We start from the raw sequence: 26,925 nt of genomic DNA, 5'->3' as shown, positions 1-26,925 counted from the left end.
AGAACAACTAAGAGCATGTGCTGGAGCCAGACTGCCTAGGTTCAGATCTCACCTTTGTTCCTTACTAGTAGTATCCTTGGGAAAGTTGAAGTTGATTCACCTATCCATATCTTGAAGTTTCCTCTGCTATACAATTGGAAATAATAGTGCTATATACTTTGTAGGGTTTCTCTGAGGATTAAATACATCAGATATAGTTCAGCGCCTTGGCAAATGGTGAGTTCTACATGTGATAATTTTTAAATCACTCTTATTATCCCATTGAACAGATGAGGAAACTGAGGCTCTGAGAATTAAAGTGATTTCTCCAAGGTCACAAAGTTAATACTCCACTACCTTTGCAAGGATTGGCCATGGGCTGCCCTCTCTCTCCCACTTAGCTTGACTTGGAGACCCCTTACATCCTGCCCACAATCTCCTCCTCCAACATCACGCCCTTGCTTCCCACCCAGCGTCCCTCCCACCTAACAGAAGACATCTCTTCTCAAATGTGTGCCTCTGCGTCTGCTACTGCCACCACACCTTGCCTTAGGCTGTTTCCTCTGCCCAGCATGCTCACCTCCCCATCTCTGCCCATCCTGACTGCACCTCTGCCCTTGATACCCTGCTGATGTACCTGGTGGAGGGAGCCCCCTCCTCTACATTTCCGGGTGCCCCCCCGTGCACCCAGAGAGCCGGGGCCACATTGTACACATCCTGGCTTTCTCCCCCCTTGCCTAACATGATGCTCAGTGTGCAGTCAGTCCCCAGCATGGGTGACCCTCCCTCTCCAGATCCTGTTCCTGGCCCGGGGCTCTGTTGATTCAGCTCAGAGTTTCTCAACCTCAGCACTGCCGATGTTTGGGGCCAGATAATTACTTGTTTGGGGTTCTGTCCTGTGCATCGTAGGATGTTTAGCAGCATCCCTGGCCTCTACCCTTTAGATGCCAGTAGTAAGTCCCCTCCCTGATTGTGATAACCCAAAATGTCTCCAGACATGGCCCAATGTCCCCTGTGGGGCAAAGCTGCCCTCCAATGAGAACCAGAATTTCCCCTGGGGTGACCAGGATGAGAGAGGGGGTGACTTTAGCATGGGAGGCTGTGGGGGGCGGGGGGCGGTTGAAATCCCCAAACGTACATGCAGGGAGGTCACAGAGGCTGGGAAGGATGGCGGAGATGGTGAACGAGAGGGAGCGCACCCACGTCCTGCCAGCCACGGCCAGGTGGAAATGTGGTCCAGCTTCTGCCAGATTTTGAGACTCTTCAAAAGAAGCCAGAAAGCCTGTCTTTTATGTGAAATTCCCTGATTCTTATTTACAAAACAGAAACAGACTCACAGACTTAGAGAATGAGCTTATACCAGGGGGGAGGGGTGGGGGGAGGGATAGACTGGGAGTTTGGAATTGACTTGTACACACTACTACATAGATAACCAACAAAAAAAGAAGAAGAAAAATTCCCTGATTCTTAAGTGTTGGCAACTAACATGAATTTGTTTTAAACATTGTGGGAAGACCAGAATATGTCTGTGAGCCACATGTGGGCTTTGCAACCTTTCCTACAGACCAAGCTTCCAACCTAGAAGCTTGGGCGGCTCACATCTGCTGGGCCCACGGGTCCCCCATTCTCTCAGCAGTGGTTTGTGTCTTAGGCACTGTGCACAAGCCCCATGTTAGGGCTCTGGACGACACAGACAGTCTCTGCCCACACAGGCCACTCCAACCCCCTTCTGAAGCCAATTCCAAAGAGGTGGAGGGTTCTAAACTCCCAAGCGATAGAGAATATGGAAAGTACCCCAGGAAGGGGGTCAAGAAGCCTGAGCTGTCATCTGACTCTGGCACTGATTTGCTGTGTGACCTTGGGCAATCACTCCCCCTCTCTGGGCTTCAGTTTCCTCCTCTGTCACGTGTTTGTAGGATGAAGAAAGAGAAGGGCGGAAGAATGCATGCTTTCTGTTCCTGGGACTCGAATGAGTATTTCCTCTTGGCAGCACAGAACCCCACCTGGCTTACCCAGTGCCCAGCGGGTATTCTTGTCCTCAGACTGACCTGGGCAGGGACAAGCTGGTTCCACCTCCCAGCCCAGGAATCCTGCATTTCAGAGCGGGGAGTCTGGGTCATCCTCATGGACTCTTTTCTCTGTGTAATTAGGTTAGCAATGCTGGAGGCGGCTTCACGGGTGGAACCCGCCTTTCCGTCACTGGGAAGAGTGAGACTGTTGGCCCCTGCTGGTGCTGATGGCAGAGCTCTGGGTTTGTGAGACCGTCTCCCTGCCCAGAGGTGCTCGTGGCCACAGGACGGCTCAGGTGGGCAAGCCCGCACCTGGCCTGTCTGCAAGCCCTCAGACAGTTTCCCAACGGGCTCTGCAGCTGAGAGGAGCCTTCCTTAGGCTGATAGGAGCAGAGGGGCTCTGGGAGATCTTTTTATCCAACCTCCGAATTGTATAGATGGGAAAACTGAGGCCCGGGGAGGGAAAAGCGTTGACCCAAGGTCACCCAGTCAACAGAACGAACACCCACATCTCCTGACTCCCTTGTCCTGTATTCCTTCTCATCTAACATCAGGTTCTCCTGGAAGTGGGCACTGGTGAGATACACAAAGAGTGACAGATAGACAGACAGACAGACAGACCCAGACAAGCACTGACTTTGCCCATCACCACCTGTGGCCTAAGACCAGCGGTTGTGGACTGGAGCCCCCATGTGGTGACTTACAGGAACGAGGGAGCAGGGGTTGAGGGATGGAGGACACACTGTTACCCTGTGGGATGGAATGGGGGTTCTATCACCAGACCTCCTGATGTTTTCAAAATAAAGCTAAATATCTGAATTTTGGGGTGTAATTTATCCAAATTTTTAAATGTTGGCAACTAATTTTTAAAATGCTTTTTAGTAGAATACTAGGAAAAGAAAACACATTCACAGGCCGTCACTGGCTCTAGGGCCACCAGTTTGCAACCTCTGCTCCCTTCTCTTACCCTCAGTTTACCCTGCTTTAAAATGGGTATCATGGGACTTCCCAGGTGGTCCAGTGGTTAAGACTCCAAGCTCGCAATGCATGGAGGCACGGGTTCAACCCCTGGTCGGGGAACTAAGGTGCCACATGCCTCACGGCGCAGCCTAAAAAAGTATAAATAAAAAATAAATAAATAAAGTGGGTATCACGACAGTACCCCCTCTCATAGGGCAGTTGAGGGATTACATGAGATAAAACCACTAGAGGGCCTATCATACCACTGGGCCCACAATGGAAGGTAGCTGTTGTTATTTATTAAGACGTGGGATCCTTTTCTTAGAAGAAATGGGAAGGGACTTGTTAAGCTTAGCACAAGGCAACTGGGAGGCCCTGAGCCAGAACTCAGGATCTTTCCAACAATCCACAAATCCGAGTGTGTGCTTGCTGTATGCCCGGTGCCCTGGGCCTGTATCAGTTTAAAACCCTGTCCCCGCCTTGAATTTACAAGGGAGGTGGGACTGGGCTCACCCAGCAGCTCGTGGGGTTGTCCTTCAACTCCAGGAATCCAAGAGCATCCCTCCACCAGGCCCCTAATCTGGGAGAAACATCCTACTTTCAAAGGTCAGATCTCTAAAAACAAAAAGAATGCAGCTCCTTTCACATTAGACATAACATTTCTGCTTGTTTGTTTTAATGAGAAACTTCAGGGGGAAGATGACAGTCCTTCCACGTAGCTGTTCGACAAATCTGCCTCCTGAAACCAGTTCCAAAGATATTTAAAGGACAATTCTGGGGGAAAAAGAATTTAGAACAAATTCTAATTAGTTCCTGTGGGACTAGGGGCCATTGCCGATTTCTGCCCTGAGAACCCGGAGACCAGGGCCTAAGGTTACTTCCTGATGTCCAGGGTGCAGAACGATCTTCCTGAGCTCAGCCCACACAGCGGCCGCTGGGGGCAATGGCAGGCCCGTTCCTGGCTTTGCTGGAGGCCTTGTGGACACAGAGCCTGAGGTGCTGATGGAGGCCGTGCGTGCTCTGCCTTCAGGGTGGGAGAAGCTGGAGTCGCTCTGGCTGACATGCCTGAGTTCTGGTGGGCGGACAAGCAGGTAGAGCCTGTAATTACAGGAAAGCGGCCGGGGGCGTGTGTGGACAGGCCTCCCAGAGCCCAGGCAGGTGGCCTCCTGACAAGGGAGGCCCCTAGGGTTTGGACTCTGGGTGCAAAAAGCCATCAGGGTGGGGGAGGGGTGGTTATGTAGCTGTGACGCCACAGCCACTGACAAAATGACCTTGCTCTGCTCCACTGCCTCGTTCCTACCCTGCAACTCAGAAGGACATGAAGACCTAGCAGTCCTTCCTCCAGGCACTGGCAGTGGCCCTCACCTTTATCAGCCTCAGGGTTACATGGAGAGGGCTGTTAAAACAGACTGTCAGGCCCCACCCCAGGAATTTCTGACTCAGGAGGTAGGGATGGGGCAGAGAATTTGCGTTTCTCATACATGCACAAGGATGGTGCTGATACAGCTAGTCTAGGGGCCACACTTCGAGAACCACTGCTCTAAGGCTTCCTGAAGTCAGTCTGCTTGGGCCCTGATTTGCTGTGTGTCTCTGGACAGGTATCTGAGCCTCTCTGGACTTCTGTTTCTCCGAAGGAGAAGCCAGCTTTGTCTTTGAACAGATATACCCCACCTCGGTGCTGAGATGCCTAATTACTACTTGCAGGTAGCTCAGAGACCTTCACATGAAAGGCCCAGGCCTTTGCACAAGGTTCTTACTCCATGGTTCCAACTTGCTTCTGACCACTGTGAGAGCTGTTGCTTTAGGAGAGATTGTCACTTTAAGCCTTAAAGGGACAGGCCAGGCCAGCATCTCTGGGTCTCAGCGCTCACCCTGCCTGCAAGAATATTGAAGCCATTTGCTAGCCTGGTCTTTGAGATCATTTTGTTTCCTTGGGGAGGGAGGTGGCAAGGGCTCGTCATTGTCCCAGTGGCAAGGCCTCTGTGGCACAGAGTCATAATCAAAGTCATATCTGCCAGCCGTTCTCCTTTCTCATCTGAATGTCCAAGTGGACCGTGACCTTTCTACACTCGGGGGCCTGTCGCCCTTCCCCACAGTATCTAGGGCAGGAGTGGACTCATGGCAGATGCTGAGTGCAGGCGGACCCCAAGAAATGAACAAGCAAATAACCAAATGGTTCCTTAACCGGCCCCTCAGCCTGGGTGTTTGGCACTCTGCAGTTACATGGGCTTTCGCACTTCTGGTCTCCTTTGTTCCTCACAGGACAGTCATGGGGAGATAGGCAAGTATTCTTATCCCCATTTCACAGGTGGGGAAACTGAGGCCCCTGGAAGGTGGCCCGACTTGCCCAACTTTACTAGTAAGTAAAGGGCAATTGCAGAAAGAAAAGTCTAGAACTCCATGCCACAGACCCTCACCACAGCCTCTCCCGAGTCTAATCGGTTTTCTTTTCCATGTCCCTGTAAGAGCCATTCTGCAGGTATTTGCCATGGAGATGAAACCGGGAGAGCAGTGATCTAGGAATCCAGACGCTTCCTGGTTCCGGAGAGGGAGGAATAGTTTCAACTTTGCAGGAATTGCCAGTCTTTCCCAGGGGCCTGCCTTAGGCCCGCTTGGGGTCACATGCTGGTACATCCCAGGTACCCATGGCAGGCTAGACCACATGGTGCTTCACCTCCGGAGCCCAGTACTGTGCCTGCCACATGGTTGGTACACAATCGGTATTTGTTGAGCCAACAAATGAATAAATGAAGACAGACGTGGTTGAAATACTGGGTCTAAACTTACCAGCTGTGTGACCTTAGACAAATTCTTCCACTCTCTAAGCCTTGGTTTCTTCAACTGTAAAATCAGAACACTAATAACTTTTATAATAATACAAAATAGTGGCACAATAATTAAGAAAACTGGCTCTGGAGCCAGAACTCCTGCCTCTAAATCCTAGCTCCATCCTAGTCTACTGGGTGACCTCAGGTAAGCTACTAAACCTCTCTGTTCCTTGGTTTCCTCATTGATAAAGTGAGGATTGTGGTAGTACTTATGTAGTGTCGTGAGGATAAAAATGAGCTAATATGTGTAAAGTGCTCTATCCAATATTATAAATAACCCTTAACAATGATGATTCTATCTCTGTGCATTGGTAAATTAAATTATAACATTTAAGTAACAAGTACCCGGCAGAGTGCCTGGCACAGAGATGGAAGGGCTCAGTAAACAGTAACCATTATTCTTATCTTGGGCACTCACTGGCCCATAGCTCTCTGTGTCTCTTAAATCACACATAGGAAGTGGAGACACGGGGCCTGAAAATTGTGGTGGTGGACATAGGGGTCCCATTCCCAGGAGCCACCAACCCACAGTTGAGGAAGGTAAAGTACCTCCAGTGGCCACCGGGGGCAGCAGAGGTCCCATCCCCAGATGCCCTGCTGAGGGTTCCCTGAGTCCCATGTCCAGGAGGTAATCAAGGAAGGGTTGACTATTCCACTGTGCCCACAGGCAGGCATTCTCCATAACCCTGACATGCAAGGCATTCCCCCAGAGAACACCTCTCACTTCTGATGGTTAGACTCCCAACCCTGCATTGAACAGCCACATCATCTTGGATAAGTCCCTTTGTCTTCCCTAAACCTTAGTTTTCTCAGCTGGGACATGGGGATACAGTGGTTTGGAGGGTCGAATGAGCTAGAAAGGACAGTCCCTGGGGGGAAGTGTGTGCTCAGTGACAACTTTTTCCAAGGTAGCATGATGGTTATTAGCCCAAACTCTGCAGCCAGACTACATTAAGCTTGAGTCCTGCCTACAACACTCATTGGCTGTGTGCCTTTGGGTAAGTGACTTAACTTCTCTGTGTCTGTCTCCTCATTTGTAAAATGGGGATGATAATAATAGTACATGTAACTCTCAGAGTTGTTGGGAGAATTAAATGAATGTCTAAAGTTTTTAGAACAGTGCCCGGCACATATAGTAAGTGCTGTGTAAATGTTTGCCTATTATTATTAGAAGTCATAGTATTTTGGCTGCGTTGGGTCTTCGTTGCTGCGCGCGGGCTTTCTCTAGTTGCGGCGAGAGGGGACTACTCTTCATTGCGGTGCACGGGCTTCTCATTGCGGTGGCTTCTCTTGTTGCAGAGCACGGGCTCTAGGCACGCGGGCTTCAGTAGTTGCGGCACGTGGGCTCAGTAGTTGTGGCTCACGGGCTCTAGAGCGCAGTCTCAGTAGTTGTGGCACACGGGTTTAGTTGCTCCGCAGCATGTGGGATCTTCCCGGACCAGGGATCGAACCCGTGTCCCCTACATTGGCAGGCAGATTCTTAACCACTGCACCACCAGGGAAGTCCCCAAGTCGTAGTATTTTTGATGTTATTGTTATTTATTCCGAATAAGCTGCAACATTTCAGCTTTCTGCAGAAACCTCCCTGCTTGACATGAACTCCCCAAAAAGAGGCTTAGAGGAGACAGGAGAGATATGGCCCCTGGATGAGGAAGGACTTTTTCCTTTTGGTGCAGCTGAGAGTCTAATTTGGGACGCAAGATGGTCTGAGAGACAGGGCACGGAAGACAGCCGCACTCAGTGAAAACACTTCAGTGCCTGGCTTCGGGCTAAGCTTCTGCTGGCAGAGGTGATCAGGATCTTCACCAGGTCATCTGGGACCCAGGAAAGATCACCAAAGAATACCAATGAGCCCATGACAGGCGCACAAAGGTCTCCAGCCAAGAAGTCCTCGCCAGGACAGATGGCAGGATGGAACAGGGGTAAAATCCTCCATCCCCCAAGGGCTGAGGTCTAAGTAGGTATAGGGGAAAATCCCAGTCTAATCCTTCCCGCTGCACCTGTGCCCCCGAGTCCTACTGGGATGGCCGAGGGAAACAGAGGAGATCAGTACGTACGCACTGGTGGCGTCAGCCACAAAGGCATCCCAGGGCCTGCCAGAAGGACTTCTGAGAAATAGATCAAAGGCTGCAGATCTCCATGGAATAGCTGGTAATGCTTATCTGGCTTGGAAACAAGGGGCACGTCACTCCGGCCTCCTCCGGCAATGTCCTCAAGCCCCCTTTGTCGAGGGTTTACCTCGTGCTAATCACCATTCAAGAGCCCTGCGTGCGCCTCTTCTCATTGAAACCTCCTTCCACAACCCTATGAGGTAGTGGCCACAGTCATCTCCATCTTACAGAGGAGGAAACTGAAGCTTCCAGGGGTGAAATCATTTCTTCTAGATCATACACTAGTGTGTATCAGAGCCAGGATTTGAGTCCTGCTCTCTCTGCCTCCCAAAAATGTGTCCCCAGCCTCCTGGGGTGGGCAGCCTCCAAGACGGCCCTCAGTGACCCCTGCTTCCTGTAATCAAACCCTCCCATCCAGGGTGGACAGGACCTAGTGATTCACTTTTTTTTTTTTAATTTTTATTTATTTATGTGTTTATGGCTGTGTTGGGTCTTCGTTGCTGCGTGCAGGCTTTCTCTACTTGCGGCGAGCAGGGGCTGCTCTTTGTTGTGGTGCACGGGCTTCTCATGGCAGTGGCTTCTCTTGTTGTGGAGCATGGGCTCTAGGCGCGCGGGCTTCGGTAGTTGTAGCACGCGGGTTCAGTAGTTGTGGCTCGCGGGCTCTAGAGCGCAGGCTCAGTAGCTGTGGCGCACGGGCTTAGTTGCTCTGCGGCATGTGGGATCTTCCCAGAGTAGGGCTCGAACCCATGTCCCCTGCAATGGCAGGCGAATTCTTAACCACTGCACAACTAGTGAAGTCCTGTGATTTACTTCTAATGAACAAAACAGGGAGAAGGTGATGGATGCCATTTCCAAGATTAGGTTACAGAGACAGAGGTTTCCATCTTGTGCACATCCTTTCTTGCTTGAAGCCCTTGAAGCCCTTGAGGGAAGCAAACTGCGATTTTTCGAGTAGATCTATAGCTCTGTGGCAAAGAATGAGGGTGGCCTCAGACCCACAGCCGAGGAGGAGCTGAGGTTCTCAGTCCAACACAAGAAACAGAATCCTTCCAGAGCCACATGAGTGAGCTGGGGAGTAGATACTCCCCAAGGAGAGCCTTGAGTTGACTGTGCCTTTGCTCCCCAGCTGACACCTTGCCAGCAGCCTGCGCAGAATTCCTGAGCCAGAGGCACCCAGCCAGGCCACCCTGGATTCCTGACCCCCAGAAACTGAGAGATAATAAATGCTTCTTGTTTCAAGCCTCTGCGTTTTGGGGAGATTTGTCACGCAGCAGTAGATAACTAATACACTTGCTCTCACTACTAGCAACACACACCAAACATACCCCCACAACCATCATGAGAAGGATTAAAAAGACTCACTCGGCCATCGCGGGAAGAGCTGGGAAGGCCCTCCTCACATCTGCTAACCCAGCCCTTCATTTTGCTTTTGCCAGTGAGGGCGCTTAGTTGCAGAGACAGAATGACCCTTTGCCACAGTCACACGCAAGCTAGGGGATCGCTACCGAGGTCTCCAGCCTCCAGGAACTCATGAGGGTGTTATAGACAAAACAGTGCAGATTCCTAAGAACCACAGTTGCCACCTTGTCTTAGTGCCAGGTGTTTGAAAAGAGCACTGTTGGCTGGAAGATCTCAGTAAAGCCTCCTCTACAAATACTAAAAACACAGCCAAGAAAAAAAAAAAACCCTGAAAATTTCCAGTGGGCTCAAATATTCAATTTCAAGTAGATATCGAATATAGTGGAGTTCTTTAGTACAACGTTTCTGGTTTTGTTCCTTAAGCCAAATATTGTCATGTCACTTGCTCCTGTGATCTAAAGGAAGTTCCCCTGGCAATGAAGGTACACTGTGAATGGGAACTGCACTGATCCCTTGTGTCCCTGTGCCCCAGCCTCCTTTTTGTTTCCTTTGGTGGCGCTGTATTGGGTCATGGGGACATCATCTGGCCTCAGAGCTTAGAACTGGAGCAGCCTCCCAACCCTCGGGCTGGGTCGCCCATCCCCACCCCTGTCCGCCCCCACCTCGAATTCTCACTATGCCTTTGCTCCTTATGAGTTGTCAGGAGGACTGGATGGGGCCAGTTCCTGCATCCTTTCCCCACACCCAAATCCTCCCTTCCCGCTGCCTTGCAGAGGCTGGATACAATGTACGCTGGAGAAGGACAGAGTGGCCACATCCCAGGCCCAGCTGTCTCCAACATCAATTCTCAGCATCACCCAGGGAGGCCGGGTAGATCTTCTGGGAATAGGACCAGCTACATAATTTGCAGAGGCCATTAGTTCAAAAATAATGAAGAATTTCAAGGCAACGACATTAACCCCAGCATAGGGCCCTTCTGCAAGGCTGCACGTTCAGAAGCCAACCTGGGCTTGGAGTCTCCGGTAAAAACCACCCTGGAGCTGCCGTTCCTAGAGGGCCTGCCCAAACTGCTCAGAGCAGAAAATGGGCTGTCGCTTCCCGGCTGTTGCGTCTCCTGTTGCAGAGCCGAGCAGAAACATCTCGTAGGCCCAGGGTGTCCTCAGAATCAGAAACATACCTCCAGGAGGAAAGACCTCCCACCCAAGGCAGATGGTTTTCTGGAAGGCTGCAGGCTGCTGCTGTCAGAGGCTGGCCTGCTCGCAGAGCTGTGGACAGAGAGAGAGGGAGGGAGACAGAGAGACTGAAGCCAAATGGGGAGGCCTGGGTAGTCTGAAAACCCCAGAAAGCAAGGGCAGGTGTACCCAACTGCCATGTGAATTCCTGGCCCTGAGTGTGGGGAAAACACACACACACACACACACACCACACACACACACACACACACACACACACACCACACACACACACACACACACACACACACACACACACACACACACACACACACACACACACACAGAGCCAGGCCAAACTTGGCTGAGAAAGGAGAGCAGCAGAATTTCCCCAGGGCTGGGGGCTTGAGAAACAGCTTGGATCATTGAAACGTCAGTAGAAAACACGTGCAGACTCCTGAGAGGTTGCAGAGGGGACCGACAGGCCAAATAGAAACTTCTAGACATATTTCCTTTGTTGTTCTTTCTCCTCCCTCTCCTCTTTCTTCTTAGGTTTTAAAAAGTTGCCAACATTTCAAATTTAGACTTCACATAAAAATTCATATTCCTGGCTTCCCTGGTGGCACAGTGGTTGAGAATCCGCCTGCCAATGCAGGGGACATGGGTTCGAGCCCTGGTCCGGGAAGATCCCACATGCCACGGAGCAACTAAGCCTGTGCGCCACAACTACTGAGCCTGCGCTCTAGAGCCCGCGAGCCACAACTCCTGAAGCCTGTGCACCTAGAGCCCGTGCTCCACAACAAGAGAAGCCACCGCAAGGAGAAGCCTGTGCACCGCAACGAAGAGTAACCCCCGCTAGCCACAACTGGAGAAAGCCTGCATGCAGAAATGAAAACACAGCCAAAAATAAATAAATTAAATAAATTTTTTTTAAAAATTCATATTCCTAGTAGCTCCCCAAAAAAATCCAGAACCTCTAGTAACACTAGAGCCAAGTTCCCGTATGACAGCAATCTACTGCCTCCGCTACAGCGGCTGGTGGCCTCTTGTTTGCTGCAGTCCCCATCACTCCGAAGGTCTCCCTGACGTTGAATCCAAGTGGCAGGTGCTACATATTTGTGCTTGCGCTGCTGTTTTCTCGTTATGGAGTTAACGGGAAAGTGAATGTTTCTATCAAAAGTGGGAAACTAGGAGGTTGACCAAGAGTTCCATGTACTTCAAGAAATATGGGAAAGAGCATGTTTCTTTGGGGAAGCGAAGAGCCTCCCTACAAGTTTAATACGCAAAGAATTTCTAAGTCAAAAGAATACAACCTAAATGCCCTGCGAAACAGACCACAGCAGTCCCTGCACTGCCCACCTCACTCAGTCGTGTCCCTGTTGCATCCAAAACAGAGTGTCCTGGACCAGATGTCTCCAGAATGCAGGGGCACTCCCAGCTTCTTATCCCATGAGGGCTCAGAGCGGTCTTTCTTTTGTTCTGTTCTGATGGTTTTCCCAGCAAAGGCAGAGGACTTGGGGGATTCCTAGCATCTCGGGTCACTGGTGTGGGGTCAGTTTCCTTCTCCCAGAGCTGTATGGGTGTTTAACCCCATGGGTGGGTTTCTTCCCGAGCCGTGAGTACCACCAGCGTTTGGCGTACCTGTCAGCCCTCCACTGGGCAGTTGAGGGGTCCAGTTCGACAGGGGGAGGGGGCCTGAGGCAGCCCTGTGGCCTTCCACAGCTGGGCTAGCGTCCCAGTCACTGGGAGGGCAAGGAAAGTAGGGCGTGGGGTGGAACCTGGGAAGGCCATGGTGGATGTTGGCCAGGCCATAGTGGTTGCTCAGATGCAGGGCTCCCCGCCCACAGTCAGGAAAGCGACCTGCAGAAGGTTTTAGAGATTGGCGGGGGCAGGGGGGGGAAGTAATTTGGTTCCCACCAATGGTTGGAGAGCCATATGCCAGTACCTATAAGTTCCCAGAGCTCAGGCCTGGGCCAGTGGGAGCCATAGGTGACTGAGTCAGGCCTAGAAGGGGTGGGGTGCATGCTGCCTGGAAGGGGAAACTGAGGACACCACGGAAAGTGTGTGATTCCTTATCTAGCCACGCAGCCTCGCCTTCCCATGTCTGCCACAGGGGGAAACCGGACCTGCCACCCAGGGCTGCGGGGAGATAATTAGTCCTTCTAAAGCACATCATAATCACCAAATCAAAGGGGGTTCAGAGCCGCAAACTCACCATACAGCGAGCTCTGTCAGCCACAGGAACACCCGCTGCAGTGGGTGGGCTCTGATTTGCAGACCCTCCAAAGAGCCAATTCCTACAGGGCTTGACTGGCCTAATGACTGCCCCACCCACCCACTCGGGGCGCCCAGCTCGTGACCTCCCCTGGGAACCACCTCACCTGCCACATGGCTGCCCAGAGCGGTGCTCAGAAGTAGCACTGAGGATGGACAGGGTGGGAATTCCTGAGGCCCCATTTTATAGATGGGGAAGCTGAGACGGAGGAAGTGCCCCGCACCAGTTTACAACTTCCTCATAGGTGTGGACCATGTATCAGTTTTCCTCCCCACTGGCCCAGCCATTGCGCTCAGTACTGTATGCACTTGAAGGACTGGTCACACAGTACAGGTGAGTGAAGGAGATGTCCCAGAGCTCCCACCCCTTTTCCTGCCCGCTCTTTCCGCCCTCTCCCGGCCACTTGCTGGGGCTTCAGCTCTTTAGCAAGGCTGTCCCAAGGGTATCAGAAGAGTGGAGAGACACATGCAAACTGGGGTACCAGGCAGCTGTCCCCTTGATGCACACACTTGCGGTTTTCAAAGACCTGGATTCAGGCCTGTCACTCCCGACCCCTCTGACACTGGCCATCTTTCTAACCCTGAGTCTCTCCAGGAATGACCGTGCTGGGGGATGCACCGAGCGGCCAGGGCCGGGCCTACAAAGGGGCGACGCGGCCCTCCCCCGGGCCCTGGGGCGAGTCTGGGCGCCGCGGAGGGGCCGGGGGCGGGGCCGGGGGCGGGGCGAGCAGCGGCCCTCGCCAGCCCGGAAGGAGCGGGAGGAGGAGCCGCGCGAGTGAGAGTCGTTCCCACGTGAGAGGGTCGGCGGCCGAATTCTTAGTGTGCGGCGGCCGCGGACCTCCCGGTGTCCGGCGAGACGGAGAGACCAGGTCCGGCGCGCGCGCGCGGGCGGGCGGCGGGGCCGGCGCTCGGCTGCGCCCCGATGCGGCGGCGACCCCGGGGGCTCTGAGCCCGGCGCCCGCCGTCGGAGCCCCCCGCGCCGCCGTGGGCAGCGCCCCTCGGGCACGCGGCATGCGGGCGGCCGACTCTGGCACCTGGGAGCGCGTCCGCCAGCTCGCGGCTCAGGGCGAGCCGGCGCCTTCCTGCGGGGCGGGGGCTGGGCCTGCGCGCCCCCCGGGACCGCCAGCCTGCGAGCCGGGTGCGGACGCGGCGGGGCCCGGCGATCGGCCCCGCGCCGGGGCGCCCTCCGTTCGAGTGGATGGCGACTGCAGCCAGCCGGGTAGGTGCGCGCCGGGAGGGGAGGGTGGCGCGGCCGCAGGCCGGGGGAGGGCCGGGGCCGGGCGCGCGGGGGCGCTCCCGGCCGGGATCGGGCCGCCGCTCGTGGCAAAGTTCTCGCCGCGCCCTTGACCCAGAGCACCGGACGGGGTGCAGGGGGAGAGGCGCGGGACGCGGAGTTAGGCTTAAGCATGAGGGCAGGGGTTGTGGGGCTCCGCGGCCTTCCGGCAAGAGCCCCCTATAGAGTTGCAGAGGGAGGTCAAGGCCAAGCCTGCAGGAGCTGTGCGATCCCGCGGCGCTTGGAGACCCAGGTTTGGGCCATTTCCCGCGCCTGATCTGGGAAGCGTGGGAAAGGGGCCAGCCTCGCGCGAAGTTGGGGAGGCCCCCTGTGACCGCACCTGTAACCCACCTGGCAGCCCCATAAAGTGCCGAGGGGAGCCTTCCCGCCACCCCGCGTAGAGGAAAGTGAGGGCTCGCATTTGCTAGGAGCGAAGAGGTTTCTCGTACACTTGAACGACTAAGGCAGAAAGAGAAATCGCCGCGGAGGAGATAAATGCAGTGGTCTAATTGTGCATCGTTGGCTAATCCCCCCCAAGCGGAGACCAAGCGGAGAAACCCCGTTTGAGTGTTAAAATGTTCCGAGTGGATGCACCCGTTCCATTCCGTTCCGGTCTCAGCTGGTCCCTCCCCGCTGAAGTTAGGTCATGGAGGGTGGGGCACAGGAACCCCTGGATCCTCCAGATTCCACAGTAGGAAGGTGGAAGGACTTCTGAGAAGGGTCTGTCATCATCAGTTTCAAGTTTGAATACTTTTTCCAGGAAAAACGGAGGTGGGGGGGACCACATGATTATTATTTCTTGAACACCCAGTGTGTTCCAGTAATTTATATGCAGTGTCTTAAAATCTTATCACCACCCTGGCAGTGAGGCTGTGTTATCTCCAGGAAGATGAGGTCAGAAAAGGCCGGAGTTTAAGGGACTTGCCCAAGCCCCAAAGCCCTGAAGCCATGGTACTGGAATTTCAAATTTTGTCTGTGGATTGACACCAGCATGCCTCTCCCAGGCAGGAAGCTTACCAACTGGGAAACACCAGGCTTATTTACCTAATAATTATTTCTTTCCTATGAGAAAAAAGTCAACTGCCAGGCTCCTTAATTCCAGACTGCCTGTGTTGGTTTCCCCAGGAGATGGAATCCTGAGCGTCAAGAGTTCTAGCCACAGGGGCTGGGACCACCAACCAGCTGGCTCTGATTAGCTGAGCTGCCACTGGTGTCCTGGAACAACTGAGGTCTTGGGTCACCAAGGGTTGGGAAGAGGGACCCTGAGGCCTGGAAGGAGCTTGAGTCCCTGGGTGGTTGGCTTAGGGGCTGGGTCTGCTGGAGACAGTCCCACCTCCTCCCCTGTTGCACAGAGCAGTTAGAGACCAAGACAGCTTGGTGTGAAACAGAGCAAAGATGCAAAGAAGAAGCAAATGGGAGGGCTTGGGCAAGTTGCTTGATCTTTTTGAGACCCATTTTACCCATCTGTAAAGTGGAGATATTAATAATCTCGATTAACATTTTGATCATTCAAAAGCTCATGTCTGGGGCTTCCCTGGTGGCGCAGTGGTTGAGAGTCCGCCTGCCGATGCAGGGGACGCCGGTTCGTGCCCCGGTCCGGGAAGACCCCACATGCCGCGGAGCAGCTGGGCCCATGAGCCATGGCCGCTGAGCCTGTGCGTCTGGAGCCTGTGCTTCGCAACGAGAGAGGCCACAACAGTGAGAGGCCCGCGTATCGCAAAAAAAACCAAAACCAAAACCAAAACCAAAAGCTCATGTCTGTGAATGGATAAAGAAGATGTGGCGCGTATATACAATGGAATATTGCTCAGCCATAAAAAGAAACGAAATTGAATTATTTGTAGTGAGGTGGATGGACCTAGAGACTGTCATACAGAATGAAGTAAGTCAGAAAGAGAAAAACAAATACCGTATGCTAACACATATATATGGAATCTAAAAAAAAAAAAAAAAAGGTTATAAAGAACCTAAGGGCAGGACAGGAATAAAGACGCAGACGTAGAGAGTGGACTTGAGGACACGGGGAGGGGGAAGGGTAAGCTGGGACGAAGTGAGAGAGTGACTTGGACTTATATACACTACCGAATGTAAAATAGATAGCTAGTGGGAAGCAGCCGCATAACACAGGGAGATCAGTTCGGTGCTTTGTGACCACCTAGAGGGGTGGGATAGGGAGGGTGGGAGGGAGACGCAAGAGGGAGGAGATAACGGGGAGATATGTATATGTATAGCTGATTCACTTTGTTATAAAGCAGAAACTAACACAGCAATGTAAAGCAATTATACTCCAATAAAGATGTTAAAAAAAAAAAAGCTCATGTCTGCAAAGCACCTTGCCTGGGTCATAGTTGATACTAATGAATGTAAGTCGTCAGCTTTACTTGTGGGGCACCTGTTAGTGCCCCCATTGACTCAGGTTCCCATTAGGATGTGATGCTGTCTGCTCCATCTCCACCCTCCTGAACTGTGTTGAGATGACATTTGTCTTGTCTTTAAAATACTTCAGTGATCCAAGGCTGACTGTTGGGCCAATGGAGGCTGTTATTATGTACACAGGTAGAAGAGGACTGGGTGGAGATAAATAGGTTTACTTTGTGTCTATATAGACCCCACTTGTGTATTCATAATAACAAAATCCTAATGACATGGTGTAGCTGAGAAATGCCTGTCTCTGAGGTCTGGGGGGTGGTTCTTACTCCAATGGCTCTCTTGGTGTTCCTTTGGGGCAGAGAGCAGTGGAAATCTCCTTTCCTGATCTACAGATGGCATCACTGGTGTGAAACAGGATCAAGCCAGCAGCAGAACAAGAAAGTTCTGAGTTCTCTCTACCCTACCACCCTTCACACTCTTTTGGCGTCTGGTTCTTAAAGACCAAACGTAGTTTCTGAGAAGGTCTGTGGCGGCTGGCATTGAGGACAGCGTGTCGTGGACACAGGTGCTCAAAACCATTGGCTGTCGTGAGGGGTTTTCCTCTGGGAGGTCCTCTTCGCGCTTGGAACCGCAAGCTGAAATTATTGCTGAAATAAACATTTTAGCCAGGCTGTGAGGTGACTCACGCCAGGATCTTAGCACGTTAGTCCCCAGCCTAATGCGATGCTTGGTTTAAGGAGCTGCAAGAGTGCTCTTTTGGGTGACAGCGTCTGGAAATCGGCACTTTCAGGGGTTTGGGGAAGGGGAAAGAGAGATGCTTGCTTGGCGGGTTGGAGGCTTGGCACCCTGACATTGCTCGTGGGGGATGTCCTGATATCGGCAGAGTGACAGACCCTGTGCCGGTGACAGCTCCGGCCTCCAGGGTGGGGCCCCTTCCAGGGGAGGTTACCATTTGCGCCCGGACTAGGGAACAGAGCAGGAGATGCAAAAATTAGACACAGTGTCGGTCTGCACCTGGTTCTGCCCCAAATCTGTTTGACCTTGAGAAACTCCGTTAACTCAGTTTCCCTGTTGGTGTGGTGGGAATGACTCCACTGGAGGAGAGATTCTTCCAGAGCCCCTGCAGAGTGTTCAGGTGATCGCTGAGCCTTCTGAGACTGAGAACGTGAATGATTCCCTCTTTGACTGTCCCTTCATTCAGTTACATTTCTTGAGCATCTACTCCTGCCAGGCACTGTTGTAGCTGCCAGGGATGTAGCAGCAACGAGACAACTGCAGACCTTGTTTCCATGGAGCTTATATTCTGTGGGAGGAGATTTCCAGTACACACAGGATACACACAGGATGTGTCAGGGGATGGTAAATGCTATGTACAAAAAAAAAAGCCAGGTGAGGGGTTAGCGTGATAGGAGCGGGTGCTTTTTAGTATATAGGTAGGTGGTCAGAGGAGAATGAGGTGAGGTATGTGGGTGCTGAGTCCCTAAGGCAAGAGGATATTGCCGGTCGGCTAAAGGAACCAAGTCATTTTTTTTTAGCAGTGTGACTTGTGGGATCTTAGTTCCCCGACCAGGGATCGAATCGAACCCAGGCTCCCAGCAGTGAGAGCGCGGAGTTCAAACCGCGTGGCCCGCCAGGGAATTCCCGACCAAGTCTTTTTTTTTTTTTTTTTTTTTTGGCTGTACACGGGCCTCTCACTGCTGTGGCCTCTCCCGTTGCGGAGCACAGGCTCCGGACGCGCAGGCTCAGCGGCCATGGCCCACGGGCCCATACGCTCCGCGGCATGTGGGATCTTCCCGGACCAGGGCACAAACCCACATCCCCTGTATCGGCAGGCGGACCCTCAACCACTGCGCCACCAGGGAAGCCCCCAAGTCATTTTTTAAAAGTTGTTGGTAAATTAGTATCTTCGTAGACTGGGCATATCTGAAGCCTACCCAGACTACCTTCCTTATTAGCCATTTGAGTTCTTATCTCCTCTTGCCCCTTCCCCTTACATAAAGTCCCCTGGAGGAGGGGACCAGGCCTGTGTTTCTGTGTCCTGGCTTTCATTCTGTGGCCTCCCGGGGGCCAGGCTTGGTGGTGACCAAACGCCGAGCTTTGTCTTCATCAGTCAGTCCTTCCGCAACCCAGGGGGAGGTGCGATTGCTCATTTCATCCACAGATGGGGAAACTGGCGCTCAGAAAATTAGTAACTTGACTGAGATCACATAGCTAGTAGGTGTCACAGCCAGGACTTGGTCCCAGATTGTAGACCTCAAAGCAGTGTGAAAAGACCTTGTCTTGGTCTTAAGAAAGTAGGCTTGGGCTTCCCTGGTGGCGCAGTGGTTGAGAGTCCTGCTGATGCAGGGGACACGGGTTCGTGCCCCGGTCCGGGAAGATACCACATGCCGCGGAGAGGCTGGGCCCGTGAGCCATGGCCGCTGAGCCTGCACGTCCGGAGCCTGTGCTCCACAACGGGAGAGGCCACAACCGTGAGAGGCCCTGCGTATTGCAAAAAACAAACAAACAAAAACAAACAAACAAAAAAGAAAGTAGACTCACATTAAGTGTCAGGTCCATTTTTCCTTTAAATTTTTATCTCTTAAAAAAGAAGTTTGTCCTCTCCTTGGTATTCCTTGGTTTAAGCAACTCAAGCATTTGCTTATCTTTGTGCCTTTAGCAATTTCCTCATTAGGTCAGCTTTGAGTTATCCCTTCTGTAAAGGATTTCTGCTGGGTTGGTGTGAGGTTGAATCTCCCCGCTGGAATCGGGGATGCTCTTGGAAAGTCACCCACTAGGACCACGAGGGTCTAGTGTGAGCCTCGTCAGTAACGGGGTGGGACAGAGATAATTGGGGTGTTGGCTGTTCTGGACAATCAGGAAGGAAAGTCACTACACTTGAATATATTTCCGATTGGTTTCCCTTGGGAGGTTTCCTGTGGCCCAGCCCCCTCCACCCTGTGTGACTGCTCACAAAGGGGGACTGAAAGTTCCTTCTGCCAGGGCAGTGAGTGCAGGGCACCAGGTTTGGAATCAAACACAACCTGGTTTGAATTCACCAGCTCTACTGCTTACTAGCTATGTGTCCCCAAGCAAGTTAGTTAATGTCCCGAGCCTCAGTTTACGCATCTCTAAAATGGGATCATATTACCCACCTCAGAGTTGTTGGACAGGCATCTGTATGGTTAGCATCCTTCATACCCATGGGGCCTGCTGCCTACCTATGCCATAAAGGGGAGGGGAAGTTCCCATTTATCCAGAGTCCAAAGGACTTGGGTGTGTGTGTGTATAAAATTTTTTAAATATTTGAAGTTTGAAATATTGAGATTTGATGAGACAGTGGTTTTGAAGGAGTGCTAGCCTTCCAAGTCATCAGAAAGGCCTTCTGAGTCATCAGGAAATTTCCAGAATGGTCTTTATGTTTTGTGTAATATTCCAACATAGTCAACTGGATGATTTGCTAGAACCCTGCAGCCATTCTGGGGAAAGAAGAGTTTACTCCCTTTTCAATCATCTCAAGAGCCACAGGGCACGCATAGCCCAAGGAAAGTAGCAAACACGCCCCAGCTCTAGCCTTTCTCACCTGCGACACAGCCAGTTGGCACAAGTGGAAAATCAGGCACATTGGCGTGCGTACGGATTTTAGCCCCAGCAGATAGGCATACCAAGTGTGTCATTAAAGCCGTCCAGAGCGGTCCCCATGGGGATCCTGTGTTTGTTGTGAGTCACTAAGGGCTCTAAACACTCCAGAGAGGATGGCGAGCCGTGGTTCCAAGGTGTGTGCGTGCAGGTGTGTGCAGCTATGTTGTGTGAATTTACTCTCCGTAAACGCGTTTCGTGTTGAGCACATCAGATGAGTGCCTGTCCAGGAGGGGAAGAGTCAGGATTGCCTCCTGTTCACACAGACCACCCCTTCCGTTCCCCTTGGGATAGCCACCCTGAAGGTGAGGACTTCAGGCTTTCTCTTGTCTGCTGTTGGGATGCCTTCAGGAGAAGCCAGTTAGAAGACGCTGATTGTGGCAGCTCCTCAGAGCCCTCACCAAATGGCATTAGCCCAGCAGGTGCTGTCGCAGCCCCAAATTTGGAAGAAATTAACAGCCAGAAAGGTATGACAGGTATGTGACTCCCGCCTGGTGTCCTGGCCCTGAACTGGGTGACGCTGAGCCTGGGCTGAGGAGAAGGGGAGTCGGTGGATTCAGTGGTGGTGAACCTCTGATTGCGTCGTGCTGGGTGTTGGGGACCTCTTCGGGAACACCCACCACCCGGTGGCCAATCTGCAGGTGCTGACAGCTTCGTCTTTTGTCGCCGCCCGGGTTTGGAGGCTGGCTTGGTCTCCCAACTAGTTTGGGCTGTAACTTTATCACAGGCATTGTGTTCAGTACCTTTTAATTGTACAGAAGCTTCAGAAAGCTCTCCCCGGGGGCCTGGAGAGAAGTAAAAACAACAGCTGCTAGTTCCTGTATGCTGTATTCCCTCACCTTACGGCTCAGCCTTGCCGGTGCACTCCTAACTCTGAAGTCCTATGTTCCCCGGCGCCGGGAAGAATCCGTATTTCTTTTGGGTAAGGTCCTATTAATGATGAAGTCACTTACTGAGGGCCGCCCAGGAGCCGAGCACTTTGTTACCTGCATTCCTGTTCATCTCTCCCAGCCCCTATAAGGCAGCTGGCGTTCTCCCCATCTTACTGGACAGACAGTTGAGGCTTAAAGAGGCTACACAGGTTATAGTAAGCGACTTTTCCAAGCTGCCGTGCTGGCTGCCTGCCCCACTGCTTCGTCCTTGTGGTTTCATTCATCAGCTGACGATTCCCCGACAGCCAGTGGGGCACCAGGCAGAGGCTGTGATGCTCAGACTCATGGGATTTTCTCATCTTTGGCACGCTGTCATCCAGTCAGCCAGGGACAGTCGGGAGGGAGGGCCCCTGGGGCCCAGAGCTGCTCCCTTGGCTCCAGCAGACTTACCGCATGCCTCTGGCCCAGCCGGAATCCAAAGAGACTGGCTGGCCCATGATGGAAGATTCGACCCTGGCCATTTGGGAACCTGGAATGCAGAGCCCTGAGAGGGAAACTTCGGCAGGGATGGGGTCAATTCAGTCCCTCTCCAAAGTGAGGGAACTGAGGCCCAGAGTGAGGAAGGGACCGTACTGCAAGGTGTCATGTGGAGTAGTTTCCAGGGTCAAATGTGGAAACTTACAAAGGCACTTGGATGTCTTGGCAAAGCTGGACGTTCTCTCTTCAACCTCTTCCCTAGCTCCCTCCTGCCTTTTGAAGCGGGGTGGGGCTCAGGCTTTGGGGATCACAGCGGTCTGGGGTGATTGCTAGTGTGCAAATTCTCAGGCTCCACCTTGAGGTTTTGACTCTGTAGGTCTGGGGAAGGGCCCGGGAGTCTGTATTTTTATCAAGTGCCCTGGGTGATTTTTTTTTTTTTTTTTTTTGTGGTACGCGGGCCTCTCACTGTTGCGGCCTCTCCCGTTGCGGAGCACAGGCTCCGGACGCGCAGGCTCAGCGGCCATGGCTCACGGGCCCAGCCACTCCACGGCATGTGGGATCCTCCCGGACCGGGGCACGAATGCGCATCCCCTGCATCGGCAGGCGGACTCTCAACCGCTGCGCCACCAGGGAAGCCCGCCCTGGGTGATTTTGATGCAAGGTTTCCACAGGTCAGACTTTGAGAACCTCTGCTATTCATCTTTCTGGGGCTGGTTGATTTTAGAGTAAGGAACAAGGGAGGCCACATACTCTGGCTTTTACCCCCTGCGCCCTGACATAATCCTTAGCAGCGTCCTTTTCCCTCCCACAGGTGACCCAAAGTGGAGACGAGGTGCATGGACATCCTAGTTAAATCCCACTTCTTCCTTTTCTAATCCAGTTCTCCGCCCCCCTCTCTCCCTGCCCTGCTCACCCCCCCCCCCACTCATATCCTCAGAATCTGTTAGGGGCACATGCATTTCTGTCTTGTGCTCTCGCTGTGCTGTGGCAAGAAAGCAGCCCGTGTCAGGCTTTGTCTTTGCTCGGATGTCCTGCTCTGCGCCCCAGGCCGCCGCTCGCATCCACTCACCCTTTCGCTCAATCAGTATTCCTTCTTGAGCTCCTCGGAGGGGCCAGGTCCTGGGCTGGCGTGCTGAGGAGTCACAGGAGACCACACCCTTGACCGTCCTGATTCTTCAGGCTTGGTACCAAACCCACCAGCCCAGGCCGCCCCCTCCCTACCCCACTTGGACCCCTTTGGTTGGTGGTTTGAATGCTGTGCCCATGGGAGACGTGGTCAGCTGAGTGGCCAGTCTCTGCTTCCTCTTGGCATCTCTCGCCGTGTCCACAGTACAGCCGGGAGCCACGGGGACTGTTTCCGTCACTTTATGTACCCTGTGGACTTTCTCACCTCCCCTTGGTGGGGAGCCCAGGGGCCTGGGTGGCTGACCAGAAAGGAGACTTCCATCCCTGGCATTCCCTGTGGGCTCTGGAGTGGACGTGGATGCCCGCACCACCCCCCCATCCAAGTTGGACTGCTTTCTTCAGTGTGGATAGAAACGGCCGCCCTGGGTGGAGTCTTTCCTCTCTTTTGTACCCTGGGAGAGACCGGGGGGAACCCCTTTTTACAGAAGGGGAAATGGAGGCACAGTGTGATCTCTTTGGGCCAGAGCTGTCTGATAGAAGTCTCTGCCTGTGCTGTCCTATATGGTAGCCATTGGATTTAAAATGTAGCTAGTATGACCACAAAACTGAATCTCAGATTTTATTTGAAAGGCCACGTGTGGCCAGTGGCTACTGTATCAGATGGTGCAGCCAGCCCTGAGTCAGGGCTTGATACCACAGATGTGTCTGTGGCCCATCACAGCTCATGAAGCCTGTGGTGTGTTTTTCCACTGTGCTCGTCTAAGGCTGCCGTGCTTCTCCATGTGGTCTCTGGACTGCCTGCGTCAAAATCACTCAGAGCTTGTGTGGTTTTTAAGTTCCTGGACCCTCTACCGGACCTGGACAGTCAAATATCTGCAGTGGTCCCAGGAATCTGCACTTTAAACTCGTCACCTCCACCCCCAGGTGATTCTGATCTTCTCTGAAGTTTGAGAACCACGGGCTCTAGCACGTTCCATCTCTACTCCTGGCGGTCTCCCCAGCCTCCAGTAGCGCCTCAGTACCCTTTTGCTTTTGTCCCCCACCCCAGCCCCTACCACCCCACTTCATGCACCAGGCCAAGGGCTCTCAAGTTAGGGTGCCAAGACCAGCAAATCAGCCTCACCTGAGAACTTGTGAGGAACGCAAATTCTCAGCCTGCCCCACACCTGCAGAATCAGAAACTGGGGGTGATCCCCGCCATCAGGGTCTTAACAGACCCCTCAAGGCGATGCTGATGCCGCTTCAGCTTGGAGCCAATCGCTGCGCAAGACTGCTCTGGGAGGCCCCTTCTACTTAAATTTTCCCCCCAAGTCTCTTCTGTCTTCTCCTCCTCTCCCCCTCCCCTTCCCTCTTCCCCCTTCCCTCTGTACCCTGGCCTGTCCTCTCCCCAGCTACCAGGAGCTGCCGAGACCCTTCCACACCCAGGGTCTGCTGGGAGCGTGGCGAGATGATCCCTCTGCCTTTCATAAGGGCCAACGGGGATCCGGGCCTTACCCAAGGGGTGGCCATCACGGGGATGTTACGGGGAGGCACGCAGAGCGGTGGCCAGCAGCACCCTCACCCCCGTCCTCTCTCCCAGCATCCCAGGTGGTGGCCGCCTGCCCACCCTGTGCCAGAAGAGCAGAGGGCCAGATGGGCCCATTTCCCTGGGGCCCCCTCTTGGGGCAGGGCCCCTGCTGCTTCCCCTGGCATCCATCAGCCCGGAGGAAGTTGGCATGGCTCACAGCTGTGCTCGACAGACAGCGCTTGTCTATTTCCTGTCTTCCCAGTGTTTACAGAAAGCAGGGGAGCTGGAGGCCGGATCAGACGTGACCGTGCTACTTATCCGCTGTGGGACCTTCCTCGTGCAGGTCGTTCCCCTCTAAACCCCAGTTTCCTATTCCATGAAATGAGATCTGTAGTGCCAGCCCGGCTTAGCTCCCAGATTTGTGGTTGCTTTTTACCCGAGCCCTTGGATGTAGATGTGCTTTGCACACTCGGAGGCACTTTACAAAGGTGGTTGGTACCACCTCAGTGCTGGTGAGGGCGGACCTGTGCCTCGGGGAGCCGACTCTCCTGGTTAGCTTGGAACTTTCCTGGTTTCAGCACTGAAAGTCCCACATCCTGGGAAACCCCACAGTCCCAGGCAAACCAGGACAGTTGGTCTCCCTAGCTGTACCCCAGTGGCTTCCAGACACTCAGCTTTGCCAGCCACACTCCGCTGCTTTTGCCATATGGAATGTGATCCCCTCCCCGACGCTGCCCCCCCAGAAGTTAAGGCATCACCTACCTGACTCCTGAACCCCTCGACCTTTGCTGATCGCATGGACCTTATGGCCCTGCCCTCACTTGCAGCTCACTTACGTCTCTGGGCATCGACCGATGGCCTGGATGACCCACCACCCAGATTCCAGCTGAGCATGTCTTTATTAAATCACATCTGCCATTCGTTTACTTATTTGCTCACTGGATAAATACTCATCAGACCCCGACTGGGTGCCTGGTGCGGACAGGCTGAGCCACGCCAGCTCTGCCCTCGTGGCGCTTACATTCTGGAGGGGTTTTCTGCCTAGAACGCCTAACTGGAACCAGAAGGATGCCCTTCCTCAACCTCTCCCTGGATCCAACAAAGCTCCTGGTTCGTCCACCTGGCAGGTGTTGAGTACCTGCTCGGCCTGGGGGTGGTGCTGGGAGCCGCGAACAATGTCGGCCGCTTTCCTGGCTCCCGTTAAGGGGCTCAGGGTCTCCTGACTGTCCCATGAACCGGCCAGCTCGTTCCCACCCCTCACCTCTTCTTCTCAAAGTCCAAATTCCATCCTGTCCTGGCCCCATGCCCCCTTCTGCACAGCCTTTCCTGCTCATTCCAGCCCTTCTGTGCGCAGTCCTGCCTTGCCGTGGGCGCGTCATCTGGAGACCAGGTCCTGCAGGAACATTTCTTGAACGTTAGGTGGGGCCTTCCTCCTGAATTGGACCCGCGGAGGGGGCGGGGGCCACAGGGCGCCTATGCATCTGCCTCCCTCCCTATGCCTGGAGCACACAGTAGGCTTTCAGGAAACGCTCCGAACGGGAGGAAACACGCAGATGTGAATTTCTCAGCTGGAAGAACCTTAGGAGACATCGAATCTGGCAGATGTATTGGCGCACCTTTGGAGGGGCCTCACCTGGCAGGTAGGGCAGCACCTGGAGAACACCTGCAGCCCCACCAGTAATTGTTGGGGTTTGGAGGGGTCAGTAAATATATCCCTCTTTCCTTCTGGAATTTGGGACCTGCCAAAAGATAGAGACAGAAGTGGGACAGATAGAGCATGTGGCTTGGGTGCTGCTGGCCCCGCTCCCCTGCACGGGACCCCGTTCTCAGGCCCGGCAGCCACAGGCCCGGATCCAATGACCTAAGATAATGAGTCCATTAGGTTTTACTCCTGGCCCTCGTCCTTTGTGTCACCTGGTCATTGTATCTCCATAAGCAAGTGGACAGTTTACCTTTCAGTTTCCAGAATCTTTGAGCGTGGTAGAGCCCCCGAAGTTCTTTTGTTCATTTATTCTGCAAATAATTATGGTGCACTTGTCTGGACGAGAATCCTTCTTAAGTATCAGGGATATAGTCGTAGATAAAACAGTCCTGCCCAAAACATGGTCCTCCCCTCGTCAATCTTAAAGTCAAGGACATTTTCAGAAAATTAGACACCAGAAACTCTTTCTGTGTTTCCATTGTCATTGAAAACTTCCTGAAATGCCCTTTTGCATTCAGGGAGCCTGGACAACTCCCTTTTTGGAAGTTAGGCTTCTGCAGACCTTTCGGGTCCTAACTCAGAAGCTGAGCATCTTAGGACAGGTGGTTGTACTTGACCCTACAACTCCCACTGCTCACATGTAAGAAAATAAGAAGCCATCGCGTCAGGGAGTCTCTTCATTGTTTGCTTATTTGTCCTCCAACCTAAGCCAGAATCCTAGTTAACTGGGCCTTGCAGCTAGCTGGGACCTTGCTAGAGGAGGTTTGATTGTGTGTTTGGGCAGCTGCAGGAGTGTTTGAAATGACCAGCAGCTCCTCTCCCTTCTCTTCCTGCTGGCCTGTTGGTGTCGGCATCAGTGACTTCCCCCAAAGGCCGTGTGTCCCTGTGTGACCATCTCCCCAAGGTGACTGGGCTTCTGTCTGCGGCCAACCCTGATGACCGTGGGCCAGAGCCCCACCCTCTTGCTGTCACCAAGCCAGTTCCTCCCTCCTGCTTACTGGGCTGACTTGCTGGTTCTGTTCTCTGGGTTCTTTTCAGAGACTTACTGTTTGCCAGGTGGACAAACCAGTGTTCTGAGTAGTCGCGCACTTAGAGGCACCCTAGCTCCTCCCCCACTCCCATGTCACTGAAACACTGTAAGGTTCTCGTCACTTACGTGCACTCATGAAAATCACGCAGGGGAGCCTGATCTAAGCACTCCTGCTTTGCAGGGTTGCCTGCATTAAACAACCAAGATAAATTAGGTACATTAATCACCTCATTTTCCAGATGGAGTAACTGAGGCACAG

The 26,925-nt window shown here is 53.2% G+C and overlaps 1 protein-coding gene across 5 annotated transcripts in view; it reads left to right on the top strand.

The window, feature by feature from the left end:
* KAZN (kazrin, periplakin interacting protein) overlaps positions 1-26,925 on the top strand; it is a 1,133,578-nt gene that overhangs the window by 958,254 nt on the left and 148,399 nt on the right. The window contains exon 1 of one of the 5 annotated variants that reach the window (XM_060310915.1): positions 13,704-13,911. The exons of 3 other annotated variants lie outside the window; for them this stretch is intronic. In XM_060310915.1, the coding sequence (XP_060166898.1) occupies positions 13,704-13,911 (208 nt within the window). Of the gene's footprint in view, positions 1-13,703; positions 13,912-26,925 lie in introns of those variants that run through there. One more of the 5 variants, XM_030877877.3, reaches the window with a different exon arrangement.

The sequence above is a fragment of the Globicephala melas genome, chromosome 1, assembly GCF_963455315.2.
Source record: "Globicephala melas chromosome 1, mGloMel1.2, whole genome shotgun sequence".
Taxonomy (NCBI): domain Eukaryota; kingdom Metazoa; phylum Chordata; class Mammalia; order Artiodactyla; family Delphinidae; genus Globicephala; species Globicephala melas.
The sequence above is the reverse complement of the archived record's forward strand: the minus strand, read 5'-3'. Positions and strand labels throughout refer to the sequence as shown.